Source organism: Acomys minous, assembly GCF_964271855.1.
Source record: "Acomys minous genome assembly, chromosome: 12".
Taxonomy (NCBI): Eukaryota; Metazoa; Chordata; class Mammalia; order Rodentia; family Muridae; genus Acomys; species Acomys minous.
The window spans coordinates 67613926-67640910 of NC_140493.1; the positions used below are offsets into that span (position 1 = coordinate 67613926).

Consider the following 26985-nt stretch of genomic DNA (forward strand, 5'->3'; position numbering starts at 1 on the left):
TGCTTTTCTGTATTACAACTTAAATGTAAAATTTGGCTTAAAAGCTGGGCATGGTGGCTTAGATAAAGCGTAATCCATACGACTTTGATGCACATCCTAAGTAAAGAGCCAGAGAGTAGCCAGGAGTGATGTCATACACCTTTAATTTCAGCACTCAGGTGGCAGAGGCAGGGTGGGTCTCTGAGTTTGGGATTAGCCTTATCTACAAAGCGAGTCTAAGACAGCCAAGGCTACACAGAAAAACCCTATCTTGAAACAACAACAACAACAAAAAAGGCTTAAAGACCTAACTAACCTTTCCCTCCTGAAATGAGACATTCTCAAGTTTCTTACTGTTGAGTTTTTCCATGGGTGGGTCTTTATAATGACAGTTGTTTGGTAATCTTTCAAACAATTGATAACATAGCTAGATCAAAATGCGATTTCTCCCCCCACCCCCTTGTTTTGGAGACAGGGTTTCTCTGTGTAGCCTTGGCCATCCTGGACTTTGTAGGCAAGGCCTGCCTCAGCCCCAACTGTGGTCCGCCTGCCTCTGCCTTCCAGAGTGCTGGGATTACAGGTGTCTGCTACAATATTCAGCTGTGAAATCTCTTCATGCCCCTAAATGACATATGTTAAGTGGGCATAAGGCCTAGTTTTAGCCAAATTGTTTTCTAATGAATAAGTCTGTGAACAGTGAGGCTAGAAAGATCATTTTGTTGTCATAGAAATAATTGGTCTGTGGGAAAAATCAACAGTGGGGAAATTTGAAAAACTGGATATTATTGACTGGGGCTATAGCTCAGTGGTATAGTGTGTGTGTGGGATTTTTGAACCCTGGGTTTGATCCCAAGCATCGAAAACCAGCAAAGGACAGGGTATTTGCAGTTTCAGAATATCTCTCCAAAGAGCACTGACTTTGAAGAAGGGCTGATGGACACTGGAGTAGAGAAGCCATGCGCACTGCTCCCGCCCAGGAGCTTCCGGTCTGATAGTCCTAGAGGGGCACAGGGGACCTGTGTGCCCTTCACAACAAAAATGGGCACTCAGAGTCTAATTCACATCCTGAGATGAAAGTAAAAGATGAGCAAGGACACTAAGGAGACATGACAGGTAACTGAAATGCAAACCACACACTGGAGTGTGTGTGCAGGGAAAATGGGGATAATTGGGAAGGTGAATATGGACTATATTCCAGTCCAGATCATGAGAATGTCATATAAACATTACCTTTTTCCTAATTGTTCACTGTTGTTACCAACAGGAAAGTCCTTGTTTGTAAAATGTACAGGCCAAAACATTAGCACTCAGAAATGTTTCATAGCTACCTCCCAACATTAGCGCTCAGGGATATCTCATAGCTCCCTCTCAAATATTAGAGTTCAGGGGTGCTTCATAGCTACCTCCTCCCAGATATTTTAGAAAAGATATAGAACAAATGCACGGAGAACTTGTTAATTGGTAAATCTGGGTGAAGGGTATAGGAGAGTCATTTGTATTAATCTTGTAACTCCAACAGGCCAGAAATTGTTTCAAAATAATTTTTCTTGAAACCTAGCATCTCAGAGGAATTTTGAAATGTTGTAATGAGTAGAGACTACTTCCATGATTAAAATACTGTAATGGGTTCAAAGTCTCTTGGGTAACTAGATCTTCCTTTGTTCTTTTTTGTTCTACTTGCATTTTGATTAGTTGTCGCAGGGTATCTCTTGAGATTGCAGCCAGCATTCAGTTGGAGCCGTTATGTTTGTCTTTGAGATGGTTTTCATGTATTAGGCCAGCTTTTGAATTCTCTGTTTAGTGGAGGATTACACTGAGTTTCTGATCTTCCTACCTCTTCCTCCCGAAGGTAGACACCATTTTGTCCAGGGCTTTGTGCTTGCTAGGCAAGCACTCCACCTGACCCCCTTTTTTGAGACAGTTTCATATAGTCCAACTATGTGTTTGAGACTGACTTGGCTCTGATGCTGCCCTTACAGGTTTGTACCATACCTAGCCTGTATATCTTCTTTAAATGTACTTAGCAGCAAAAGTACTTGGGGCAGGAAGAATTTTAGTATGAATTTGGTTTCTTTAGTTGATAATGAGCCATTTGAGTTGTCTACTTCTAGAGTAAGTATGATAGTTTGTGTCTTCCAAGGAATTTGCTTCATTTAGTGTGAGATTGTATAGTAAAAGTTGTTTTGGGCTGGAGAAATGGCTCCAAAGGTCCTGAGTTCAATTCCTAACAACTATATGGTGGCTTATAACCATCTATAGTAAGATCTGGTGCCTTCTTCTAGTGGGCAGGTGACAAGTGGGCAAAACACTGTAACCATAAATAAATAAATCTCTCCAGCCCAGATCTGTGAAAAAGACAAATTACCAGGTTTGAAAGAGTTAGCATCTTTACAGAATATACCTCAGGCTGGCACCTACTTTCTGTGTAGCTTTTGAACTTCTGACCCTCCTGCCTTCAGCTCCCACCTGACCACCAGTGTTAGCATTACCAGCAAGTAGCTCCACGCTGGGTCTGTTAGTGCTGTGCACTGGGATTGGACCCAGAGATTCAGGCACACCAGCCAAGAACTCTACCAATTCACCCAAATCCCTAGCCTGAAGAAAAAAATACTTATAAACAACTTTTTGCTTTATTTTACTGGTTTTTCGAGACAGTTTTTCTCTATGTAGTCTTGGCTGCCCTAGACTCACTTTGTACAGCAGGCTGGCCTTGAACTCACAGCAATTCCCCTGCCTCTGCCTCCCGAGTGCTGGGACTAAAAGCGTGCACCACCACACCCGGCCATGTTTTTTTTTGGGGGGGTGGGGGGTGGGGGGCAGCCCTGGATATCCTAGTGTATATTGTGAGTTCTAAGACAGCCAGGGCTATACCGGGCTAAACCCTGTCTTCAAAAACAAAAAAGACTCAACCAACTAACCATAAGAAGATGTGCACCTTGGAAGCCAGCCTGGTCTACAAAGCCAGCTCTACAAAGAATCCAGGACAGCCAAGGCTACACAGAGAAACCCTGTCTTGAACACCCCCCCCCCCCCCGCAAAAAAAAAAAAACAAACCTGTGCACCATCATACCCCACCTATAAGTAGTTTTCTTTTAATTACATTTTTTGTTATTACTTGTGTGTGCAGTTATGTGGCAGGCAGAGACCAGCTTTTTTCCTTCCACAGTGGGATGTGGTTATTGAACTTGAGCTTTTGTTTATGGAGCCATTTTGCAAAACAAAATTCTGTTTTTAAGTTGTCTTGGGCTTCCCCCCATTCAGTGATTAAATATTTGTTTAATTTGTGCAAATGTTGTCACTTGTAATTTAACTCAATATTTGTTTGCTGCTGTTCTTGTGTTCTAATGAATAGTGCTTATAACCAGTCGTTATTTGTCTTTTTTTTTTTTCAAGGTGGTATAGCTGTATGCTGGGGAAAAAATGCAGTCTGGCGCCACTGAAGGAAGAGCTTAGAATCCAAGGGGTGAGTGTTTGTCCTTACCATTCAAGTTTATTCCCTAAGGCTAAATGTGTTCTTACGGTTTTTTAACATGCATTAGGTGTATGAATGTTTTGTCTGCAGGTATATTTGTGCCCACTAAGGTGAGAAGAGGCCAGATCCTCTTCTGGAGGTGGGTGGCTGTAATCTGTCCTGTGGGTTCTGGGAACCAAACTGGGTTCTCTGCAAGAACCGGAATTGCCCCTGGTTGCTAAGCCATCTCTCCAGCCCAATATTTCTTGTTAAGGATATTAAAAACTACAAAGTAGTTTCTTTTTCTTTTTCTGAAGTCTGTTACATGAAAAGGACATGACAAAGCTGCTTCTGGCCAGACTTTGGTTGGCCCTTGTCTTTAAAAGAGTAAACAAAGGCCAGGTGTGGTGGGTGCATGCCTTTACTCTAGTACTCAGGAAGAAGCGGGTGTTTTGAGTTTCAGGCCAGCATGGTCTCCATAGCAAGTTTGAGGTAGCAAGTTTGAGGCAAGCCGGGGCTACATACTGAGACCCTGTCTCACAACTGTGAACAAAGGCTTAAGAGTGAGTGCTGAGTGCTTGAGGCCCTACAGCCAATCTCCAGCACTGCTGGGAATGTATACATCTGTAATCCCAGCACTTGGGAGGTGGAATCCCAAATGCTGGAATTGATTCAAAGATGACAAGTTGGAGGCCAGTTTGGTGCCACTTAGCCAAGTCCTCTGTCAAAGAAAGAAAGAAAAACTACTTAAATCACTTTACAGTGACTCTTCAGAAGACTATGTGGGTATTTTGTTTGACCTTTGAGATATCTATAAATTCTAATATTTTATGAGATGTAAAAATTCTACAGAGACATAACTTTTTTGTTATGACAGCCATATGTACCTTATTTTGAAATAATGTTTGTTAATAAAAAATAACAACAGGAGTTAGCTGCCAGAAACATGAGGACAGACGTTAGTTTGAAGGTGACGTGGTGGTGTGTATTTGTCTTGTCAGTGGTACACAGGAGGCTGAGGCAGGAAGATCGTGAGAGCCTCTTTTTTGTTTCTGTTTTTGTTTTTTGAGACAGGGTCTCTCTATGTTAGTTTTGGCTGTCCTAGACTTGCTCAGATCAGGCCGGCCTTGAACTCACAACGATCCGCCTGCCTCTGCCTCCCGAGTGCTGGGACTAAAGGTGTGTGCCACCATGCCCGGCTCTGAGAGCCTCTATTAAATCAAACAAAACTTCCATGTGAGATGCAGTGTTTGTTGGTTTCAGGTTCCTAAAGTCACCTTCACGGAGTTCTGTCAGGGTCGTACAATGAGATGGGCCTTAGCCTGGAGTTTTTACGATGATGTCACAGTACCGGTAAGTGAAATCTGTCCAAAGCCTGTTATGTGATCAGCTTCCGTAGATCATACAGGGACTAAATCTGTGCTGTCCTATTTTTCTAAAATTTTCTCCAGATGTTTATGGTAAATGTCAAATGTTTGTAAGCAAGGGCATTCCTAGGATCATGTGGCGGTTAGAAGTCAGGGAACCTAATGTGTAGGAACACGTTGCCAGCGTAACTATTCTGTTGGGCTGCCTGGCCACTGCTGCGTTTCTAGCCTGCTGGAGGCTGCAGTCTTTCTTTCTCTGGTTTTTCGTTTCTGGGGCATTGCTACAGTGTAGTGTCACCGGCAAATACTGGGCCCCTGTGCTATACTCCTGCTCCGCAGCTCTGTCCTCTTTTTGTGTAACACTTAGGAACTGTGTTGATCCCACTAAAAGGCTTTAGCTCATCTTTTAGCATTACCAGCAGAAAGTGGGTGTGGGCAGCATGTGCCAGTCCCAGTACAGGAGCAGAGGCAGAAGACCTGAGTGTGAGGCCAGCCTATAGTGGTACCAAGGAAACTGCCTCAAAGAGAGCCGAGAGCCGAGAGCTGGAGATGTGGCTCAGAAGTTAGCAGTGCTTTCTGCTCTGTCGGAGTCTGGAGTTCAGATTCTAACCCTGACAGCTCACAACACCAGTAGCTCCCCTCTGGCCCTCCTGGGTACCTGTGTGAGTGTGTGAGTATGCACAGATGAGCACACACATGTGCACAGAAGCACACCTTCAAAAAAAATATTACCAACTTTCTCTCTGTTCTCTGTACTATTGTATCCTCAAGGAAAAGTTGCCTTGGCTAGAAATGGTGGCGCCCAGCAGTAGTGCCAGCCCCCAGGAGGCTAATGCAGAACATGAGAGGTCTAGACTAGCCTGGGCTACGTAATGAAATGCTGCCACACATGCAGACTCAGTGTTTTCTGGGCCACCCTGGGAAGTGGTGACAGAGCAGATAGCATGTTTCTGTCTCACACCTCCCTGCAAGCGTGGCCTGCTTCTTGTTGCCAGGAACCACACCTTCTACCCTGTGCTCACCTACTCCTCTCTTCTCATGGTGTGTGTGGAGGCTGGTACTGGCTCCCACGTGCCTCTGGCCCAGCCCGTGTGGCAGGCATGTGTTGGGAGCATCTCTTCCAAGGACCGTTCTTGGTCTCCAGAGCTATCCTAACTGTTGTTATCTTTGAGTCTCTTCTATTGTTTTATAATTAAATGCATTATCTGTTGACCTGGCTAGCAGTCAATCAAGACACAGACACTTGCTATATTTTAAAATAGCCTTAGTTAACCTGGGGCAGGGCAGATATCAATCCTCTAAACTACTTTCTATAGTGGGGCAGGCGTGGGATCCCTGCCTCAATCCCATGCCGTCTGCTTCTAATAACTTCTATTAAGTTACCTCCCATCCATAACCCCAAATAGTTGTTAATGTTCTTCATCATCTGGGCTGGTTTCTCCATCCATGCCACTGGCCATGTGTTTGTTTGTTTGTTTGTTTTTCGCTAACCCATGGTGGCCTTTCTCTCTGTATTTTAGGTCTCTCTCCTTTCTCTTTGTGGCAGGGTTTTGTTGTTGTTGTTGTTTTGTTTTGTCTTTAGAATTTTTTTTTCTTTTAGAGCCACCTATCTCCTTTGTCCTGCCCAGGTGGGATGGCTTTTTATTAAGCAAAAGGTGGGTCACAGAGACAGCAAGCAGTAATCAGCATCAAAATACATCAGACCATCCCCCAACACTCTCCCTGTTGTTATGGACAGAGATAGATTGATGTGTGTGGGAGTGCCAAGGGATGACTGGCAGATGCTGTTTGTTTCTGAAAACACCAGGTCACATTTGAAGCTGAGCCAATTCTTCCTCCACAGCTGGATGTACTGCAGGGTGGATACTGCCCCTAGAAGTGTCCTTTCCCTGGAAGCCTGGACTAGCCTGCACTGTGAAGTAGGGCAGCTAGAGATTAGTGTTTGATTTGATCACTAGTTAAAAAGATGCCTCTGCTGTGTATAGCTCCTGCCTGCCTCCTCCAGATATTATCCTATTGTTTTCTAGACTACTAGGACCTACACAGCAGATGGTTCGCATCATTAGAGCACCCTAAACTGTCCCTGTGCAGATATAAACAGCTGTGGGAAGTCGGAGCAGCACCTGCTTCCAAGAGTGTCTGTGCAACCTGATGCCCACATTTTTGTCACAGCTGGGAGGAGGTGACAGTGGGCTCTGACAGTCCCCATGGCAGCTCAGACATTCTCCTTTGCCCTCCTTGACGAAGGAGCCATCACAGATACTAGTGTTGAAGGGCAGTGTCCTTCTACAAGATCAGTTTATTTATTTATTTTTTTAATTCATTTTACTTAGAAAAAGAATCTGTGAGCTTTCCTATCTCCTTTTTAGGGTATCTTGTAGTCCTGCATAGTTTCCAGCCATCAGAGAATGTCTCGCTAAGGGCCTGAGATTCCTCCCATGCTACAGAGTATTTCTCCCTCCCCATCACTGCCGCCATCCCTAAGCTGCTAATAATGCGTTCCCCAGTGTTCTGTTAGATGCACTTAAACTGCTCTGGGGGCTGGCGGGCAGCTTTTCATTTGTAGTAACCCAGCAACAGTTTCTTAGCGCTGGCGCCCTTGATCAACGACCGCTTTCCCTGTGGGTAGATCCGTGTTACTCAGGAGATTTTGGGTTGACCTTCCTCTCGGTTGCCTTTCCTTCTACTTAGTATCTCCCCAGTCACTGCTTCTGTGGAAAGCTCAGCCAACTTTCTTGCTCCTGTTGGGGATCAGGCAGGAGGAGAATGCTGTTCAGTCAAAGAGAGGAAGGCGCGTAATAGAGCTGGCTAAGCAGAAGTACTGACCTACTTCCCTACCCACCCTGCCATTTAGCATGATGTGCAAGTTCCCATAGCAACTCCTGTTTTCACTTATGTTAGGCCTCCTGACTTGTTTCTGTTGGTACTGAATGCTGAAAATTCTAATTCAAGCGATGCAAGTGCCTACACTAAGCCCACTGCTGTTGTCTGGACTCATTTTAGCAACAAAATGACACTCGTAATGTTGGTGGAATTTTTGTACCATCATTTCTGACTGACATGGGAAGCAGTGTAAGGCTGTTCTCCATAGGATGCTGAGCAGCCGCTCTTAGCACACCTTCCCCAGCCCTGCGAGGTGGGGCTTTGGGTCTGTTTGTTTTAGCAAGTTTGACGTTGGTAGAGGATAAGGGTAGAGGGTGACACGTAGCTCTAGTAAATTGTGAGCATTGCCCAGGAACCATGGTTTATAAAGTATTCCCAGGGCTGTGGCGATGCGTCCGTGGTTACAAGAGCTGTATTATTCTCTGAGAGGCCCTGGGTCAGGTTCCCTTGCACCCCTGTGACAGCTCACAAACCGCTTTAATTCCTGGGAGTCCCATGCCCTCTTTCACTCTCTGAGCATGCACGTGGGAGTACATACATACATGCAGGCTGCATATAGACATAAAAATAAAGAGATTTAAAAGCCGTCCGCCCTGGTCAAGGCATTTCTCTTAGCCTGGGCTTACTTGTCTAGCTTATTAGCAGCAGGCTTTTGCAGACTAGATGGGGAAGGGTCGCAATAAAGGAGTGTGGGTGTCGTGTGCTTTCTCTCTATACCTCAGAAATTCTTTTTGTTTTTTATTTTTGGGCGTGGTGGCGCACGCCTTTAATCCCAGCACTTGGGAGGCAGAGGCAGGCGGATCTCTGTGAGTTTGAGGCCAGCCTGGTCTACAAAGTGAGTCCAGGACAGCCAAAGCTACACAGAGAAATCTCAAAAAAACAAACAAACAAAAACCTTGCCAATTCTCTATTAGGCTACAAAACAGATGTGGTGATTAGGGAACTGAGGTTTGAGCAGAGTCTAGGTATGATCCTTACTGGGGTGATAAAGAAACCAGAAAGAACCTCTTCAGTTCCTTAATTGTTAGTTTTGTGGCAAAGCAAAACATACTTGAAACAATGTATATAATAGTTGCGTATGCATAAGTGTTGAGATGAGTGGTGGGGACAGGAGCATTTCAGAAAAAGAAACAAACAAGTCTAAGCTAGTCAGAAATGACTTCAGGAAAGTCCGCCTGTATGTCCCTATGGCGTGTACTACCAAGCCCCGTGACTATCAGTTTCTTCAGACATGATTTCGCATTTGTTATTGCTCTGTCTACTGGGTATTTTTAATTACAAACAAGACAGAGTCGGGGTTAGAATTATTACTAAATGCCATAGTTTTAAGTTAGTCTTTCATCATTTGCAAACCTTATTTGAAAAGTTCTAAGCCAAGTGCAGTCAGCCCCTGTAATGCCAGAGGCAGGCAGAGCTCTGTGAGTTCGAGGCCAGCCTGGTCTACAAAGTGAGTCCAGGACAGCCAAGGCTACACAGAGAAACCTTGTCTCGCAAAACCAAAAAAAGAAAAGTTCTAGAGTATAAATTATATGCTTTTGTCTTGAGATAGGGGTTCTCTGTGTAGACCATGTTTGTCTCAAACTTGAGATTTGCTTGCCCCTGCCTCCCAGTGCTGGAATTAAAGCAAGTGATACCACAACTGGCTAGTTTGCTGTATTTCTTTTCAAGATACTGTTTTTCTGTGTGGCCCTGGCTGTCTTAGAACTTGCTCTATAAACCAGGTTGGCCATGAAAGCAAAGATCTGCCTGTCTCCGCCTCCCGAGTACTGGGATTAAAGGTATGTACCACTACCACTTTGTCTGCCCTCAACTGCCAAAAAAAGTAATTAAAAACAGATTGTTTCAGGCATGGCGGCTCATGCCTTTAATCCCAGCACTCGGGAGGCAGAAACAGGCAGAGAGCTGTGAGACCAGCCTGGTCTACAAAGTAAGTTCAGGACAGCCAAGGGTACACAGAGAAACCCTGTCTTGAAAAACCAAAAAACGTAAAGAAAAGTGGTTCTGGCATTACCTTACGTATTCAGTATAGGAACCACTGGCTGTTTTCTGAGTGTGTTCTGTTTGAAGTGGCTGGTAACTGACAAAGCTTCACCAAGGCTTTGGGTGTGTGCACATGCCAGGCAGAACTGGAGTTAGGGGCAGCACGGTTCCCAGGGATTCCTTTTCACTTTGCCCTGACCTTTAGAATTGTCTTAATTTTTTTTTTAAGGTTTTTACTTATATCAACAGGCACAAATCTGTATGTTTAAAGTGTCTGTCCTCCCCCTGCAGTGGTGTCCCACTCCTACCCCCACCGTTTTACTCAGGAGGTAGGCAGTTGGATTTCTGAGTTCTAGACCAGCCTAACAACATAGTGAAACAACCCCACCACCACTTGCCTGTGTTTTTAGCTAAATGTAACTTGAGTACCATGTAGAACATTTTAACTTTAAAGAAGCAACTCAGTTACCCTAGTGTTACTTTTGATGTTTTAGTGGAACCAGAGCCCTCTAGTGGGTGGGGTGCAATTGGCCTAAACCCTAGGTACAAAGTGGGGAGGTGTTTTGGATTCCCCTGGCTTTCATTGTAGTGTTCTGGTTGGCACTGGTATTCTTCATCCCCAGCTGACAGGCAGCCCGTGTCTGGCCCCAACCTCCACCCATGTGATTCTCAGTGGCCCTGATTGCTGGCCTGTGATTTTGTAGGCTGCTGTATTTCAAGCCTCAACAAGTGCCCTGATTGGTTGTAGTCTCCCTTTGTATCCTTGTTTAACCCTACACATGCTGTGTAGATTAGGCTGGCTTCAGACTCAGCTCTGCTTGCCTTTGTCTCCCAGATGTTCGCATTAAAGGGGTGAGCCACCACCACTACTTAGCACATTTAAACTCAGACTATCAGTTTCTATGTTAGGCATGTGCTTTACCACTGAGCTACATCTCTAACCAGCCTTGCTGTGCAAGCGTGAACGGAAGTAGTGGTTCTTAGTGTGGAGCTACAGGGCTTCTCCTTGGTCTGGGGCTCACCAGTTAAGTGAAGCTGGCTGGCTGGCGAGCCCCAGGGACCATCCTGGCTTCACCACCTCATTAGAGGATTACAAGCGAGCCGCCATGCTTTTTTATGCAGATTCTTGGGATCAGATGCAAGTCTAAGGCTTGCATGACAGATACTTTACAGACTGGGCTGTGGTCCCCTGCCTGTGTGACTGCTTGGGGCACCACAGATGGAGAAGATGGTTTAGCTGGAATAGAGCAAGGTGATCCGGGTTTGAAAGAGTGTGGATTTGAAGCTTGAATCCGTCTGCCATTGCTAATGGTGTGACTCTGTGCTGTCCTGGCAGCCTTTACCTTCCTGCTCTTTTTGTAAAGGGAAGGATGTGGTAGAGCTGCCTTCAGCATCAGAAACAACCCTGTGAAGGTCTTTCTGTCTGATCCCTGGGGCTGGGAACCCTGGAAATGTCCCTACCCGTGTCCATTACAGTGTGCTGTGTTTAATTGTTGGGACAACTTTCTTCTTTTTTCTTTCAGTCACCTCCAAGTAAACGAAGAAAATTAGAAAAGCCAAGGAAACCCATTACATTTGTAGTGTTGGAGTCTGTGATGAAAGAATTATCTCTCAAGGCCTCATCTTTGGGCTCTGAGACAGTGGAAGGCATAGTAGTTGTGACAACATGGATAGAAAAAATTCTCACTGATCTGAAGGTGGGTAGCCATGCGTATTGATGATATACTTATCCGTGACCTTTATGCTTGGTTTATTTTTTACTGAAGGAATTTGTTAAGTAGTGACAGGTGGTTTCCTATAAAATTCTATTTTTTTTTTCTTCCACATAGGTCCAACATAAACGAATTCCCTGTGGAAAAGAAGAAGTTAGCCTTTTCCTGACAGCCATAGAAAACTCTTGGATTCATTTAAGGCGCAAGAAGAGAGAGCGAGTGAGACAACTCAGGGAGGTGCCTCGAGCTCCTGAGGATGTTTTCTTGGCCTTGGAGGAGAGAAAGTCCACTCCCAAAGAGTTGAGTGGTAGCCAGGACATGGCCCCATGCTCCCAGGAGAGTGCCTTGTGTGGGCTTGCTGAGCCGGAAGGCCAGTCTGCCGCTCTTGGTGGCCATGGCCTCAGCCAAGAGTCACTGTGCCAGGAGGAAACTGCAGAAGCCATGGAGGACGAGGGGAGTGAGGAAAGGGGAGGGCTGGAAGTCATGGAAGGTTGTAAAGGTGCCCACAATGGCGCTCCAGATGGAGAGGCTTCCGAGAAGGGGGAGCACCTAGATGGAGCGGCTGGATGTTACCTGTTCAAGTGTTTAATCAACATTAAGAAGGAAGTAGATGATGCCTTAGTTGAAATGCATTGGGTTGAGGGCCAGAACAGGGATTTGATGAACCAGCTCTGTACCTACATACGGAACCAAATTCTGAGGCTTGTTGGTAGTTAATTCTTAATTTCTTCTATAGTTAGAAAAGTGTCTGGATGGGGCTAGGAATGTGGTGCGATGGCCGTGTGTGCTTAGTATGCGGAAGGCACTGGATGAGTCCCTTACATCTAACACACACAAACACACACACACACACACACACACACACCCTATAAAATAGCTTGCTTTGGAGGTGGAGCCTGCTGTGAGGCCAGAGGAATTCCACCACGGGTCCATCGGTGACACCATGTGGTATCATCTTTTCTTACAAAGCAGATTTTTAGTGGGTGTGGTCTTTTAACTCTTGTAATCCCAGTATTGGAGGCTGAGGCAGGAAGATTGTTATGAGTTTAAGGTCAGCCTATGCTACAGAGAAAGACACTTGCCTAAATAAAAAGAAGGAAAAAAAAAAAAAGGAAAGCAGAAATGAATCCATTCTTAACCCTTCCCCTCTTAAAGTTCTCTGGCATTGTATGCACAGAACACGGCTCAGGAGGAGTGCCCAGGGCAGCAGCAGGTACACTCACTCAGGAGGCTTTGTCCTGCTCCAGCAGCTCGTGTCAGCCTGCGTGGCTGCGGGCATCTGGTGGGTCAGTACTGCCTCGAGCATGTCTTCACTAAGGCTCGCTTGGTGAGGAGGGCAGCGGTGCTCCCCAGTGGAGGCAGTACAGCAGAGCCGAGGACTGCAAGACACCTGCTTTCTCAGGTACCTAGGATTGATAGAGCCAGTCCCAAGAAAGGAGCCGGCCTCCTGATAGGTGGTCAGAGTGTTAGGGAGAGACAGCTTAGGCCAAGGAGAGGGAGGAAGCTGCACATTCATCACTCGCTGCTATTCTGATGCTGCCTGTTTTCAGGAGCAGAATTGAAGCAAAACTCTGAGATGTAGCCGAGGCACAACAAAATGTCCCCATCACCCTCCTGTCGCCCACTGACGGTGTTGTTCTGTAGCAGTTGTACTGCTTTTTTTGAAACAGTAAAATGGAATATGTTTTGATTTATAATATAAAACTTCAGAATTGAAAACTATTGATCCTGTTTGAATCCTGGAATTGGGGAAGTACTTTCTTGTATTTGAGTTGGGTAAATAGTTCATGTGACAAATGAGAAACTAGGTAAGGTCCTGTGTGTACTAAGTAGGATCTGCAGGTGTGTCACTGGTAGAACATTCACCTAGGTGTGTGGAGGCCCTGGGCTCGTTCCTCAACACAAGGGAAAGTGGGTATTGGTGTGGTGTGGAAAGTTGTCTTTGTTGACAACTGATTCCTTGACCATATCTTGACTTCTTTTGGTGGCTTCCCTTGTTCTCTGCTTATCTGCTAATACTGGACAATGCAGAGGCCGGGGTAACCATGTCTGAAACACATTTCTGACGGGACCTCCAATGTTCTGCAGATACTTCTGGAGGAGTTTCTTGTTTTTGTTTGGTTTCTCTGTGTAGCCTCGGCTGTCCTGGACTCGCTTTGTAGCCCAGGCTGGCCTCGAACTCACAATAATCCACTGGCTTTTGCCTCCTGAGTGCTGATATCAAAGGCGTGCGCCACCCACCCCCCCCCAGCTAGAGGAGTTTTCTTTTTTTGTTCTTTTCATTGTAGCCATGGTCTTCCAGAGGCTCCTAGGAGTGTGGTTTCTTCCTCCCATTCCTTCCCTCTGGAGATCTGGTCCATGACACAGCGATCAGAAACAGCTAGGGAGAGAAGCACCGTTCTAGTCCATTTGTTTGACATCGTGAAGAACTGACGACCGGGTCACAGACCACGCCCACACTGAATCCACATCCGTGTGTTACCTACATCTGGTGGTTACAGCAGTGTGTGGGGGTGTGTGGTTGTGAGTGCAGGTGCCCTTAGAGGCATCAGATCCCCGGAGCTGAAGTTACAGGGTGTGGTGAGCTGCCTCATGCGGGTGCTGCCAATCAAACCTGGGTTTTGTGCAAGAACAGTTAATCCTCTTAGCCACTGAGCCATCACCCCAGCCCCTGGTGTTGCTCATGTATCCTCAGACCAGACATCCTCCGGTGTCTGCATGGTGAATTGTGGGATTGCAAGGTTTCTGTGGTGCCAATGGTCTGTTGAGTCCCCACTTTCTGTGCGCTAGGCTCTGCAAACTGAGCCTCCCCAATCTAGTTCCTTGATGAAATCTTAGGATCTCTGAGTTCAGTGGCAGATAAGTGTCAGAAGACCTGGCTGATTTTCAATAGATAATCAATAAATGTTTGTCCCATCATAAATTAGCAGCTCTTCAATGATTTTGAAACAGAAATGCATAAAGATGTGGCTTTGTGGTACAAACAGATGCTTAGCGTACACAAAGCCCTGAGTTCAATCCTTACCACTGCAAAATGAGCACATCAGTTCCAGGGTCTTTAACAACTGTTACTAGTATTTGTGATTTCTCCTAGTCTTTCTGTGTTGATACCAGTATGTATATGGTTAATTTGGATTTTATTTATCTTGGAAATGTGACTTTTTATTGTACTTTTTTTTTTTTAACACTGCCTATTCAAAATGTCCTTTAGGCAGTGTTGATTCTGCTTATGTCTAGTTCCTAGAAATTCTTAGAGAGAAAAACGTTGGATCTGTGTCGGTATGTCTTTCCATCCTAGGATTGAGACTCGGTATGGAGAAGGTTGTATAGATGTTCAGGTGATTCCTAGAATGAAAGAAAATGTGGCGCTTATGGTTTTGAAAAGATGACAGTATGACTACTTTTGCACTTGAACACCATATTTTTCTTACATTGTCTAGTGAGAGGACATTAAAAACTTTTGGTTTTTGTTTTGTTTTGTTTTGTTTTTGAAACATGGTTTCTGTGTAGCCTTAGCTGTCCTAGACTCCCTTTGCAGTCCAGGCTGGCCTTGAACTCACAGTGATCCACCTGCCTCTGCTTCCGTGAGTGCTGGGATTATAGGTGTGTGCCACCACGCCCAGCTTTTTGTTTGAGACAGGGTTTCTTTGTGTACTAACCTTGGCTGTCCTGGATTCACTCTGTAGACCAGGCTGGCCTGAAACTCATAGAGATCTGCCTACTTCTGCCTCCTAAGTGCTGAGATTAAAGGCATGCACCACTACTCCTGTCTTGAGACAGGATTTCTCTGTGTAGCCCTGGCTGTCCTAAAACTCACTCTAGACAGGGCTGGCCTCCAACTCACAGAGATCCAAGTGCTGGAATTTAAGGTGTGCACTACCACCGTCTGGCCACATTGAAAACATTTTAAAGGGGCCTCTGATGTTCTGGTTACATACGTGCTTTATAACTAAAGAAAAACTCTTGCTAAAGTGTCACAGTATAAAGTGATGCTCAAGCCGGGTGGTGGTGGCGCACGCCTTTAATCCCAGCACTTGGGAGGCAGAGGCAGGCGGAGCGCTGTGAGTTCAAGGCCAGCCTGGTCTACAAAGTTAGTCCAGGACAGGCAAGGCTACACAGAGAAACCTTGTTTCGAAAAACCAAAAGAAAAAAAAAGTGACGCTCAACTTAAGTGTCTGGAGGTCAAGTTTGTGTTGGTGTTGGTAGACTGATAGGAAATTAAATCTTTGTGGTATTATCTTAAAGTCTGTTCTGCTCCCTGGAATTGGCTTCTGATCTCGTGATAGCTAAAATGGGAACTGAAGCCGAACTTGTTTTCCAGTGTGAACTGAGGTGCCTTTGTTTAGAAACTGCTTTGGTTTTGTCTGTTTGGTTCCTCCACCCCATCTGTGTTTAGCTGTTCCCACACTAGAGCTTTGCTGGGTCAAAGTTGGCAACTCTTGAGAAGTTTCAGTTAACCTTAAGGGTTCAGGTCCACTAGTTTGTTTAGAAAACAAAACTTTTCTTTTCCCAATGGAAATCAAAACTACAGAAGCTTTCAGTCTGACAGGAATAATTAAATACCCACATGTGGAAAGATGTAAAAATCCTATGCAAAAGCAGTCCAAGGCCATGTTGTTTTATTTCAGTTTGTTTGGTTTCTGAAGCAGAGTCTCAGTGAGGCTCTGGCTGCTACTTAGCTCCTGGTTCTCCTGCCTCCACCTCCCTGGGTTCTGGGTTTGCAGACTGTTGCCTCCATACCTGGTTTTATGTTGTGCTGGGGCTTGAACCCCGGGCTCAGTTTGTGCAAAGCAAGCCCTATAGCATTTGAGCCTCATCCCTGAATTCCTCCCCCCAAGCCCCAGACACACCACGAGAGAAGGGAGCCATGCTGGGTGTGATGGCCTCCCTGTAATCCCAGCACCTGGGAGGTGGGAGGGGCAGGAGCCGGAGATCAAGGCTCAGTTCAAAGTTGCCCTAGCATACATTTTTAGTTCAGAGCCAGACGGAGCTGTGTGAGACCCTGTGTCGGGAAGACAGGTTGTGAGAGCCCCTTGGTCTTCCTTAGCTTGCAGCACTTTCTCACAGAGCCACACGGGGGCAGCGTGAGACCTGCAGTCATGCTCTTGAGCTTCACTGTGGGAATGGATAGAGTGTATCTATAGAATTCTCTTGAAATCCAGTTGTCTCTAGAGAAGTATTTGTGTAAGCAACTGTATTTTCACACACAAAAAAAATTAAAATGAAAGTATATAGCCGGGCGTGGTGGCGCACGCCTTTAATCCCAGCACTCGGGAGGCAGAGGCAGGCGGATCGCTGTGAGTTCGAGGCCAGCCTGGTCTACAAAGCGAGTCCAGGACAGCCAAGGCTAACACAGAGAGACCCTGTCTCAAAAAACCAAAAAAAAAAAAAAAAAAAAAAAAAAGAAAGTATAAGGAAGAAAAAAGGTCACTACCTATGTAGCCTAATTCCTTTCAGATGTTTTGTGTTTTTTATAGTCTCAACGGACCAGCTTTTCTTTTCTTCGCACCTGTCTACTCTGGGATATACTCACCTTGGGCCTGTCCTTTGGACCCACTTATTTTAATTGGTGTGGAGTTGATAAGAATCCCAGAGGCTGGCTGTGGTGGCGCACGCCTTTAATCCCAGCACTCAGAAGGCAGAGGCAGGAGGATCACTGTGAGGCCAGCCTGGTCTACAAAGTGAGTCCAGGACAGCCAAGGCTACATAGAGGAACCCTGTCTTGGGGGGAAAAAATCCCAGAGAAGAGTGTTAGTAACTTGCCAAAGGCTTTTATGTTCCAGGACTAGTAAGATAGCGATCTCCTAGAGAAATGGGTTTTCATCTTGCTTTGAATTTGATCTTGTTGGCAGACTGTGTGATGAGTTATGCTGTGAGAGTTCTCTGGTGTGTCTTTATGTAAACTAGTTGGGCCTTATGTAAGAAGGATGTTTCTGAGCCGGGCGTGGTCGCACACGCCTTTAATCCCAGCACTCGGGAGGCAGAGGCAGGTGGATCGATGTGAGTTTGAGGCCAGCCTGGTCTACAAAGTGAGTCTAGGATAGCCAGGGATACCAGAGAAACTCTGTCTCAAAAAAAAAAAAAAAAAAAAAAAGGATGTTTCTGTATAGGTTAATAACATGCATGTGGCCAGACTGGTGTGGCTGTACGCCCAAGGTCAGGGTCAGTGGCAACCCTTCCACCCCATTTGCAAAATACCAGTTATTGCTCTTTGGGTATAGAGAAGTCTCAGGGGTGCCCTGAGGAAGGGGAGAAGGGAACATGGCTTCCTTGTTTTTAGGGAACTTGTCACCTCAGTAAGTGTTGTCGTGGTCATTAGTAGAACAGTTGGCCTCTTGAAGATGGGCATTAATGGTTTTGAAAGGTGCTAATCATCGCATGCGCCTGTGTGGGTTCCACTGCAGTGTTAAAATGTCTGGCTCAGGGGACCCATAGCAGTAGAGCTTACACATGCTGAGATCGTATTCTGTTCTGGAAAGATCTGCTGTGACTCACTCAAATGACTAAAACAGTGGTTCACTTCTTTAATTGCTGGTTGGAACAGCTAATGCTGCCTTTTTGAGTCTGTGCTTTTACTCTGGGAAGCTGTGTTGTGACTGAGTAAGACCTAGTACCTCTTTGAGATGTAGCCTGTCTGCCTGTCTCAGTTAGCAGAAACCTCAGGGCCTCTAGGTTCTCTTTAGGAGGTAGAGGGTCATGGGTGCTCCTTAGCAGCAGGGAAAGTGAGCAAGAGGCGGTGGAGGGCAGAAGCAGTTCAGCCACACTTAGCAGAAGCGGCTTGCAAGCAGTGATCAGGTACTGTTCACCCCAGCCCTGTGAACAGTGGGAAAGAGTAGAGCTTGGCAGCTTAGCAGCCCTGGGTTTGCAGTGCTATTCCACTCCTTATATAGGCCACCAGGCTGACTGAGCTTTGGCCTCCTTGGGAGGGCTAAGGGCTGCCTGCTCTACTGGGCCAGTCAGAGAAGGTCTCTCCATCTAGGGTAGTTCAGAAACAGTGGCACTTGCAGTTTGTCTTCTCTTCCTGCTGTGTGGGGCGTTTCAGAGCGTTGGTCTGCACTCCACTGAGAAAGCTAAGCCTTCATTCCGTCGCTAAGGGCAGGTAGGCAGATGTAGAGGACTGCCTGGGGACCAGAGCAAAGCCAACTTCTGGCTTATAGAACGATTAGGAAATGACCATCGGTAGCCCATCCTTGACAGATTGTCTCATTTGGTAACTGTTAGGTGATGTGGCATCCCTGTGTGGCAGCCGAAGGCAATGGAAGCTTCAAGAGCTAAGGCAGCTTATCCTAATGTTATTCACTGAGCAAATGCAGAGAAGCAGGCTCTGAACTCAGGTCCTAGAAGCTAAGGCTGGGCTCTGGTGCCAAGTTTAGAATGTTAGGACAAATGATTCACTTAAGGTAAAAGACAAAACAAAACAAAAACTTTCAGGCCCATTTGCTCCACCTCTGCAGGAGGAGATTTCAGTTCCATGACAGGGTCGCCAGAGCAGCCATGTTTATCCCTCATTGTTCAGCACTTAAGGTGGGTACCGTTCTCTTCCCTCGGATCAATGAGTGAGATCTAGTAAGTGAAATTACCTACAGTTACTTCATAATTTATGCCACCAAATCTTCACAGAATCTTGTATTTGGCAGTAATGCAGATAATTAAGTAGTTAATGAAACCACAGAATAAGTGTTGGACCAGAATCAATGTGAAATAACTGATAATTAGGTAATGACTCTTTGACAATACATAATTGTATAATAATAGAAGGGAGGTTTTATTCTATTTTAAATACTATATTTCCAAATATGTCACTTACGGAGCTACACAAAACCCATGTGCTTTGCAAGCTTGCTAGAGAAGGTAGAATTGTCAGAGGATCATCGAGTTCTCTTCCCAGTAGGTGAGATAAACTGTACGGTTGGGAACCGCAGAGGCTGCCTGCCATCTGGTAGGCCCTCAAGAGACAGTATGGCCTTGGAGTCAAGAAGGAAAGCCAAGGATTCCCAGCCGGGGGACTTGGCTAGATGCCGTAGCTAGTGGACCCCCAGAGGAGATGGCAGCTCGTTCTGCTGTTAAAAAAGAGCATCCTATTTGGAGAGTGCAACCCTCTGGGGACTGGTGAGGCTGGTGTTTCTTATTGGCATCGGGGGAGTCGGTCTGGTCTGATAGAGGATCTGTGTGCTGCCTGACACAAGTGTACCAGGATTTCTGCCTTGTAGGCTAAGGGTGGGTGTGTCACTGGGCTCTGGACAGATCCCTGTGAGGATTTGGGGGGGGGGGGTACTTGTTCTTCCTCTCTGAGACACAGGAGTCAAACAAGAAAGGGGTGCACTCCAGCCCTCACTAGCACGGAGTGGCTATTTTTCCTGCAGATAATGGGTACCATGCTGTTGAGTGCTTTATGGGAAGCCAGAAATCTAGATTTACTAGGGTCATCATTAATTATGAGTCCTGATAATTCACTATTTTATTTGAAAGACAAAGTGTAGTAGTAAACCATCAATCTGTGACCTCCACAAACTAACAGTTATTTCTGCCCCCACCTTTCCTAACTCGTGCTCACTTGGCCTCTGAAGTTTGGTTGCTGCCTGCCCTTTTTTTTTTTTTAGGGCCCTTCCTACTCCTTCAGGGGGAAACCTCAGGATCGTATTCATAACTCCTGCTTGTACAATTCTCTTTATTCAGGCTGCAGCCACCCACGTCTGAGAGTTAACCCACACATCCACTGTGCCCTAATCTGCGTGTCCTGAGCTTGCAATTACAGTACCGGGAACATGGCGGGGCAGTGGCGGGGTTCTGTCACTTCCCCTCCTGTGTCTGCCCGTCACCCTCCCTGTGCTGGTGAGCTCTTTCTGCTCCTTTACTGGCCAGCATGAAGGTACCTCACTAACCCAGTCAGTTCCAGAAGTCCCCTGAGTCCGCCCGGATCTCACCAGCCCTAGGAGCACGGCCCAGCTGAGGAGTGTCAGAGTAATGATTCAGAAAGAGCGGATTTAGATGGGGTCGGGGTGCAACAAGATGGAAAAAAAAAAAGGACAAAAAACAATGTATTGGGGATGTTTTCAGAAGAAAGAGTGCAAAGCGGTGCACAGGTGCCGTTTAGGGGGGATTAAACGCCATGACATCTCAGAGAAAAGGTGCCTTCCCCTTCAAGGACACTTCCCGTCCTGCCCAGGGCCCTGCCATCCTACCACATTTCTAGTCTTTCAGTGACTTCATTTTATAATTGTAATACATTTTCATATAAAATATTAAAGGGTAATGAATAACCTATGATTCCATTATTCAAATGAAATTATTCTATACTTTGTTGTCTTGGCGTGTTTATATGCATATGCATTTTAAGCAACTGTGGGGTCAGTCAGACTGTTTTTTGTTTTTCTGAGACAGGGTTTCTCTGTGTAGCCTTGTCTGTCCTGGACTTGCTCTGTTGACTAAGCTGAGCTCAAACTCACACCAATCTGCCTGCCTCTACCTCCATGAGTGCTGAGATTAAAGGCGTGCACCACCCCAACTGGGTCAGTCATACTGTACACTAATACTTAGAATCTTTTATTTAGCAGATTACTGTGATTTTTTTTTCCTTTCTGAATGTAACACTAATAATCTGATTTAGGAAAGCTGTGAAAACAAGAATTACCAGTAACCACCCTGCCTGAAGCCAGCTACTGCTGGTTCTATGCTGGCAGCCTGCACCTTCTCTGCTCTGGTGTGCTGTGTGTGTGCACACTGCACCAAGCTGGTTGTTCATAGTTGGAAATGTAGATTGTCCTTAAAAAAGGTTTTCACTGTTGTAAATGACATTTTACCAGATGTCTTTATGTGGAAGTTTTAATGTAATTTTCTTTTGGTAGGACAAATTTGCCTATAGTTATTGAGGCAGGAAATATATCCCCCAATTTGCTCACTAAAAAGGCTCTAGGCTAACGTATATTTCCATCAATGAGCATTTGTTTTTGCCATACCTTTGATAATGCTAGGAGAGTGATTTTTTTTTTTTTGGTATGAATTTTTAGTTGGGTCTGTCTGTCTGTCTGTCCTTACATGTAAGTATTGATGTCCTAGGAGGTCACATGTAAAGTGAGCTGCTGGACATGCGTACCAGCAACTAAAGTCAGTTCTCTGCAAAAGTAGCTTGTGCTATTAGTCTTTGAACTATCTCTCCAGCCCCAGAAACCTATTTTTGGAAGATTCTTTACCAATTGAAAAGCCAAAAAAAAAAAGTTTCATTGTTTGAATTACATTATGGGACTGACAAGGTGTCTTCAGCTATGTATGTGCTATTTCATGGATATATTTAAAATTTTTAGATTTATGACTGGAGAGATGGCTCAGAGGTTAAGAGCACTGACTGCTCTTCCAGAGGTCCTGAGTTCAATTCCCAGCAGCCACATGGTGGCTCACAACCATTTATAGTAAGATATGGCGCCCTCTTCTGGCCTGCAGGCATACATTCAGGCAGAGCACTGTATACACAATAATAAATCTTTTGAAAAAATTTTTTAGATTTATATCTTAACTATTGGAAATTGAACGTTTCTGTTGCAAGACTTCTTCTATTTTGTCATTTCTCTCCCCTTTTAATGATGACTTTATTTTTACAGTTATGAATGTCTAGGGATAAATCCCTATTTGCTTTTGTGAGTAGAAAACTCCATTGCTCTGGAGTAGAAAATGTTTGTTTAGTTTTATGTTTTTTTTTCTCTTTTTACATAACACTTGACAATCTATAGGATAATAGCATCCTTCTTACGGATCTGTTTAATGGTGCAATTGTCACGGAGTGACTTCAGATACAGCCAATAAAGCACCATTCCATCTAGGATCACCAGTGGGCACAGGGAGCAGACAGGCTAGGGAATAGAGGTGGACACTGTAGCCTTTGACTCCCACGCCACCCCTAACCTGAAAGTAGAAACTCAAGATAGCCCGTGGCCACTAAGCTGCGAAGAGTGGCCCCAGCGATGCCCAGGGCAGACTGTCCTGCGGCCTGCCTGTTAGGTGTGAACTGGATGGCAGGCGTCGCCAGCCCTCCGCCTTGAGAGGAGCCTTCCCTATCGCCAGCACATCTCCACCCCGAGTGATCCAGCTGGCTCTTGAGTCATACCGCACGACTCCGCCTCCCTTTACTCATAACTCTGCCTAGTCCCACTCCCTTGACCTGAATTAATTGGTCTCAGGAAGCCACATCCGTTTTCCTTCAAAGGAATGTCTGAAGTCTTCATGCGTCTCCGGTGCCTGTCGAGCGGACCAGCTTCTCCCAGCCCCTGGCACCCCCAGCTCCAACTCTCTAGACAAGACACCAAGGCTCGCCCTGTCTCAGAGAAACCTGTTGTGAGGCGCCTCCTCTCTTGCGTCTGAACTGCATTTCTGTCTTGATTACTCAGTGCTCACACCCAGGGTGGGTGCCTGGGTACAGGGCTACCCTTTTTCTCTCACCTTCCTAGGCTCAGTTAGAGGTTTCCCTGAGGCATTCTTACCGAGTAAACCTGTCTATGGAGCAGCACTAAGCCAAGTTAATGATTATCTATTTTTTAGCCATGGTGTGCGCGCGCATGCGTGCTTCTTCCCTTGTGCGCTCACTTCCGGGAGACTCGTGGGGACTCTGGACCCCATACAGATGCGACTGGCCCAGACAGAAGAGGATCAGGCCACTTCTCGACCTGACAACTTGACGGCCGTCAATAAGACACCTTTTCGTGGCATCTTTGACCCTGTGTCATACTCTTCCGGCTGTGACATCCAGTGGGGCAGTGCAGAGGTGTATTTTAGACAGGAGAAGGAACAAAACTGTACCTGTTCGGTGGGTGCTGTAGAGGCAGAGCGGGGTAGTTGAGGAACCCACTTGGCTGTTGATTGCATAAATGTTCTTTCAGGGTACCTCTGTCACAGTAATATTAGAATTATCCTGATGGCTTTAAGACTTGGGTTCAGGGTACTTCAGCCTTAAACACAGTTATTTCTTCGATATTATTTTCATTTGTTATTGGAGACAGTCTCAGTTTATAGTCCAAGCAAACCTCAAAACTGGGAAACGATCCCTCTGCTTGAGGCCAAGTGTTGAGGTGGTTAAATACGAGCCACCAGGCCTGATTGGTTTCTTCATGTTTTTGGAGAAATCTAGGAGGTTGACTTAGTATTTCATGGCCCTTCAGGGTTTGCTGTAGTTGTATTGTCTCTTACTGCATCCAGTATGGAGGAGCAAAATGAACTCTGCCCAGGATGAGTTAGTAGTGAATGCCACCTCCTCACTTTCTGCCTCCCTCAGCTTACTAAAGATCACCTGGCCTTACCTATAAACATACTTATTAGCCAGTTGTCTGGCACGTGCTGGTTAAATGAATGTTGCCTGGTGTATCCCTGAGTGTAGCTGTCCGATAATCCCTTTATCTTACTTATAGCTGGGTGTGTATCCCTTTGGTTTTGTTTGAGTTATGACTGGTGAGAAGTTACCTAAAAACACTGACGGGGTCAAGGCTGAAAGGTTGAGGCCCCATCTCCTGGGATGCAGTGTGGCTATCTGCATATTTACTTAGCTCCACACCCTTTCCCATATCTCTGTTTGCAACTGGTCAGGGAAGTGATTTCATATAGCACTTGGAACCGTAAGTGTATGGCTGTTGGGATGAACGGTGAGGGGATAGGAAGTGAGCACACAGGAGAGGAGAGCTCACTGTGGGACGTGGATGAGGCACTGAGGTGCACAAGACAAGAAACAGAAGCTGGAAATGTTCATGAGAAAGCGCACAGTGGTGGAATGCCTGGCTGCCAGCCTGGCTCATCCTCAGCACCTGGAAGCTATAACAGGACGTGAAGAGCACTAATCTCAGAAGATGGCTGGCTCTGCGATCATCCTCCAAACCTGCGAAACTTCTGCTGAAACGTCAAAAAGACTTTTTCCCTTGAGTGAGTGTGCTTGCCAGCTTATACCCTGGCTCCACCCACTGGGACAGAAAACTCCAACATGTTGAAACAGCCCTCCCATGTTTCCCTTTACAGGTGTCCACTCCCGAACCTCAGTTGATGAGACGTTCCGGTGGCCATTTTTAGGCTCCCAGAGGCGACAACAGGCCTAGCAGAAGCCTTTCTAAATCCTTGCTTTTGCCTAACATCCCCTGGCGTCTGTCCCCATGTGACCCAAATAAACATGATCATGTGAAGCCTGTAAGGCTGTTTGTTTTATTAGTAAGCATCTCCACTAAGCTCTGGAGCAGATGGGGTACTTGGGACAAGGGAAAGGCCAGCAGTCAAGTCTATTCAGCCCACTTTGCTTCCCTCTCCCCTGAGACGAGAGGTTCCTTCAAAATACTGCTCAGAAAATTACTTCTTTTTGTCACAGAACTGGCTCCTCACAAGAGGCTTTGGCCTCTAGAAAAGATTTCAGGGTTGTATGAGTGCTGTACAGGGGCAGCTGGACAGTCCTGGTGAAGGCTATGGTAGTACCACCTCAGGCCTTTGGCCTCCAGCATCTGTATCTCCACTTTCTGTCCTCTGAGTAGGTAGCTTGCACCAGGAAGGAAACAAGCAAGGTTAGAGCTTGCACCCAGTGGGCTTCCTGGGAGTAGGCTACTTACCCTCAGAACTGGGCTCTCAGGGTCTACTTCTCTTTGCTCCATCTTTAAAGGCAGTGACACCAGCCTTTTGTGTAAGGGCTATTCATGCTCAGCTTCACGCGCTCCATTCAGCGGTACAGGGTGGCTGTCTTTGTCTAGGATAAACCTCAAGTGGAAAAGAGACCACCACTCTCTTTTGTTCTGTGCCCCTGGCTGTGCTAGCAGCCCCTGAAATAGGCACATGCCCCCCCTTTTTTTTAATGTTTAATTTTATGTGCATTGGTGCTTGCATGCATGTCTATGTGAGGGTGCTGGATTCCCTGGAACAGGAATCACGGACAGCTGCCATATGGGTGCTGGGAATGGAACTCCGGTCCTCTGGAAGAGCAGTCACTGCTCTTAACCTCTGAGCTGAGACTTTTCCCCACCCCCACCCCGCACATTGTCATAGTGGCCTGCCTCTATGCTTTCCGGTTTTGTGCGATGGAGCCTAAGATCCTGAAAGCCCTGGCATGTCTCCACTCTCCCTACTCTGGTTAAACATGGAGGGCGAGGCATTAACAGGTAAAGGTCTATGCTTCGCACTGGGACAACAGAATTGGATCTGCTCTATAGTGCTTTTCAATGCTAACTGTACTAATGGAGTGGCTCCCATCAAAGAGAACAGACGACAGTATGGTTGGGTTTCACGTATAGGGCATTTCTGTTGTCCTAATCAATAATATGTAAATGCTCAGACCCCTTCCTGCGCAGCAGTAGGATCGTCCTTTTGCGGGGACGAGAGGAGGTACGAGACCGGTGGTAGTAAGAGAAGCCTGGCCTTAGACCTCACTTCGAGGAGTTGCTCATGGAACTAGGAGCAGTTGGAATCATCCCTTTACTCGGTCCTCGCTTTTTTTTTTTTTTTTTAACCTGCAAAGTGCAATGGTTCGGGCAAGCTGACTTCAAAGGTCTCTCTGGTTGTACCCAGGGAAGGTCCTAAGCCCTGGAGCCAGGCTAAAGGCTGGCTGGCGAGCCTAGGAGAGAGCGCGGTTCCAGCCGGACCCAGCGAGCGACCCCGCCCCGCGCCCAGCGGGCAGTCAGGGGAGCGCGCGGCTTCCGCCCTCCACGTTGTTGTTCCTGGTTTAGGCCACGCCTCCTAGGCCTGGGCCGTGGACGCTTTGCCTTTTGGACACTGCTTTTCGGGGGGGGGGCCCCACAACGAAGGGTGTCTCCCGGAGCGGCACGTTTTCAGTCCCCACCCATATCAGACACGGTGGACAAAGAATTTAGGGGACGGGAAGGAAGGCTTGGTTTTGAATGGGACGTTGATGTAAAGCAGGGGACGGGCATGAGCACGACTGCGGAATTCCCCTGTAGGTGTCTCACCCCACGTTCACCCGGTGGCCCTGTCTGCACCCGCTCTTACGACCCGGCAGACGCTGGCCCTTTAAAAAGGAGGCTGGCGGCGCGGGGTGTCCATGTGGAGCTGCTCCATGCCGTGTTGTCCTGCCCGCCCATTGGCGGGCGGCCTGGTGATGTAGCCTAATAGGATGCGAACGCACTGCGGGGGGAGGAACAGAGACAAAATGCGGAGCCGGATCCGCTCGCCCCGTCCCTGTTGGTATCCAAGCAGCCCGCTGCCGTCAGCTCCGCCCAGGGGCGGATCCCGGGGGGATTGCGACAGACCGGACGGCAGCGGGAGCTGGGTCGTGTCTACGTAGGGCGTGGAGCCCCGGGGGGGGGGGTTCACACCGTGGGTCCCCCCGCCCTGTGCCACCGCTGTCTGCTAACTGAAGTCTTAGCCGTCCCTTCCCTTCCCTCTGTAAGACAGATCCCGCCGTGAACGCCCCAGGCACGCAACCCCGTTTAACTTGGGGCTGGCCCAGAGGAGAGTAGGGGCAAGGCGGGAAAGCGGAAACAGCGCGGAAGCCCGGTTCCATCTTCTCACCCCCACCCCAGGCCACGTGTGCGCGCGCGGTGGGCGGGGCCATCCCCGGCGCGACCCCGCCCTCCGTGAGACGCCGCGGCCCTGCGGGCGGGGGCTCCGGTCCGGGCTTTGGCTGCGGCCCCGGTGTAGTAGCGGGGGC

General features: G+C 46.9%; 1 protein-coding gene and 1 long non-coding RNA gene across 2 annotated transcripts in view; one reads left to right on the plus strand and one right to left on the minus strand.

Annotated features, from left to right (window-relative positions):
• The window catches only part of METTL16 (methyltransferase 16, RNA N6-adenosine), a 50077-nt gene extending 36983 nt beyond the window's left edge, over positions 1-13094 (plus strand). Inside the window, exons 7-10 of the mRNA XM_084802803.1 lie at positions 3373-3442; positions 4694-4783; positions 11184-11357; positions 11490-13094. Coding sequence (XP_084658929.1) covers positions 3373-3442; positions 4694-4783; positions 11184-11357; positions 11490-12089 — 934 coding nt within the window. The 3' untranslated portion in view covers positions 12090-13094. The remainder of the gene's footprint in view (positions 1-3372; positions 3443-4693; positions 4784-11183; positions 11358-11489) is intronic.
• LOC311609650 lies at positions 12045-25960 on the minus strand. Its single transcript, XR_014783461.1, has 2 exons — positions 22803-25960; positions 12045-14717 (listed from the first exon to the last, which is right to left on the minus strand). It is a non-coding gene; the product is annotated as an uncharacterized lncRNA (long non-coding RNA).
• Between the last annotated feature and the right edge of the window lie 1025 nt (positions 25961-26985).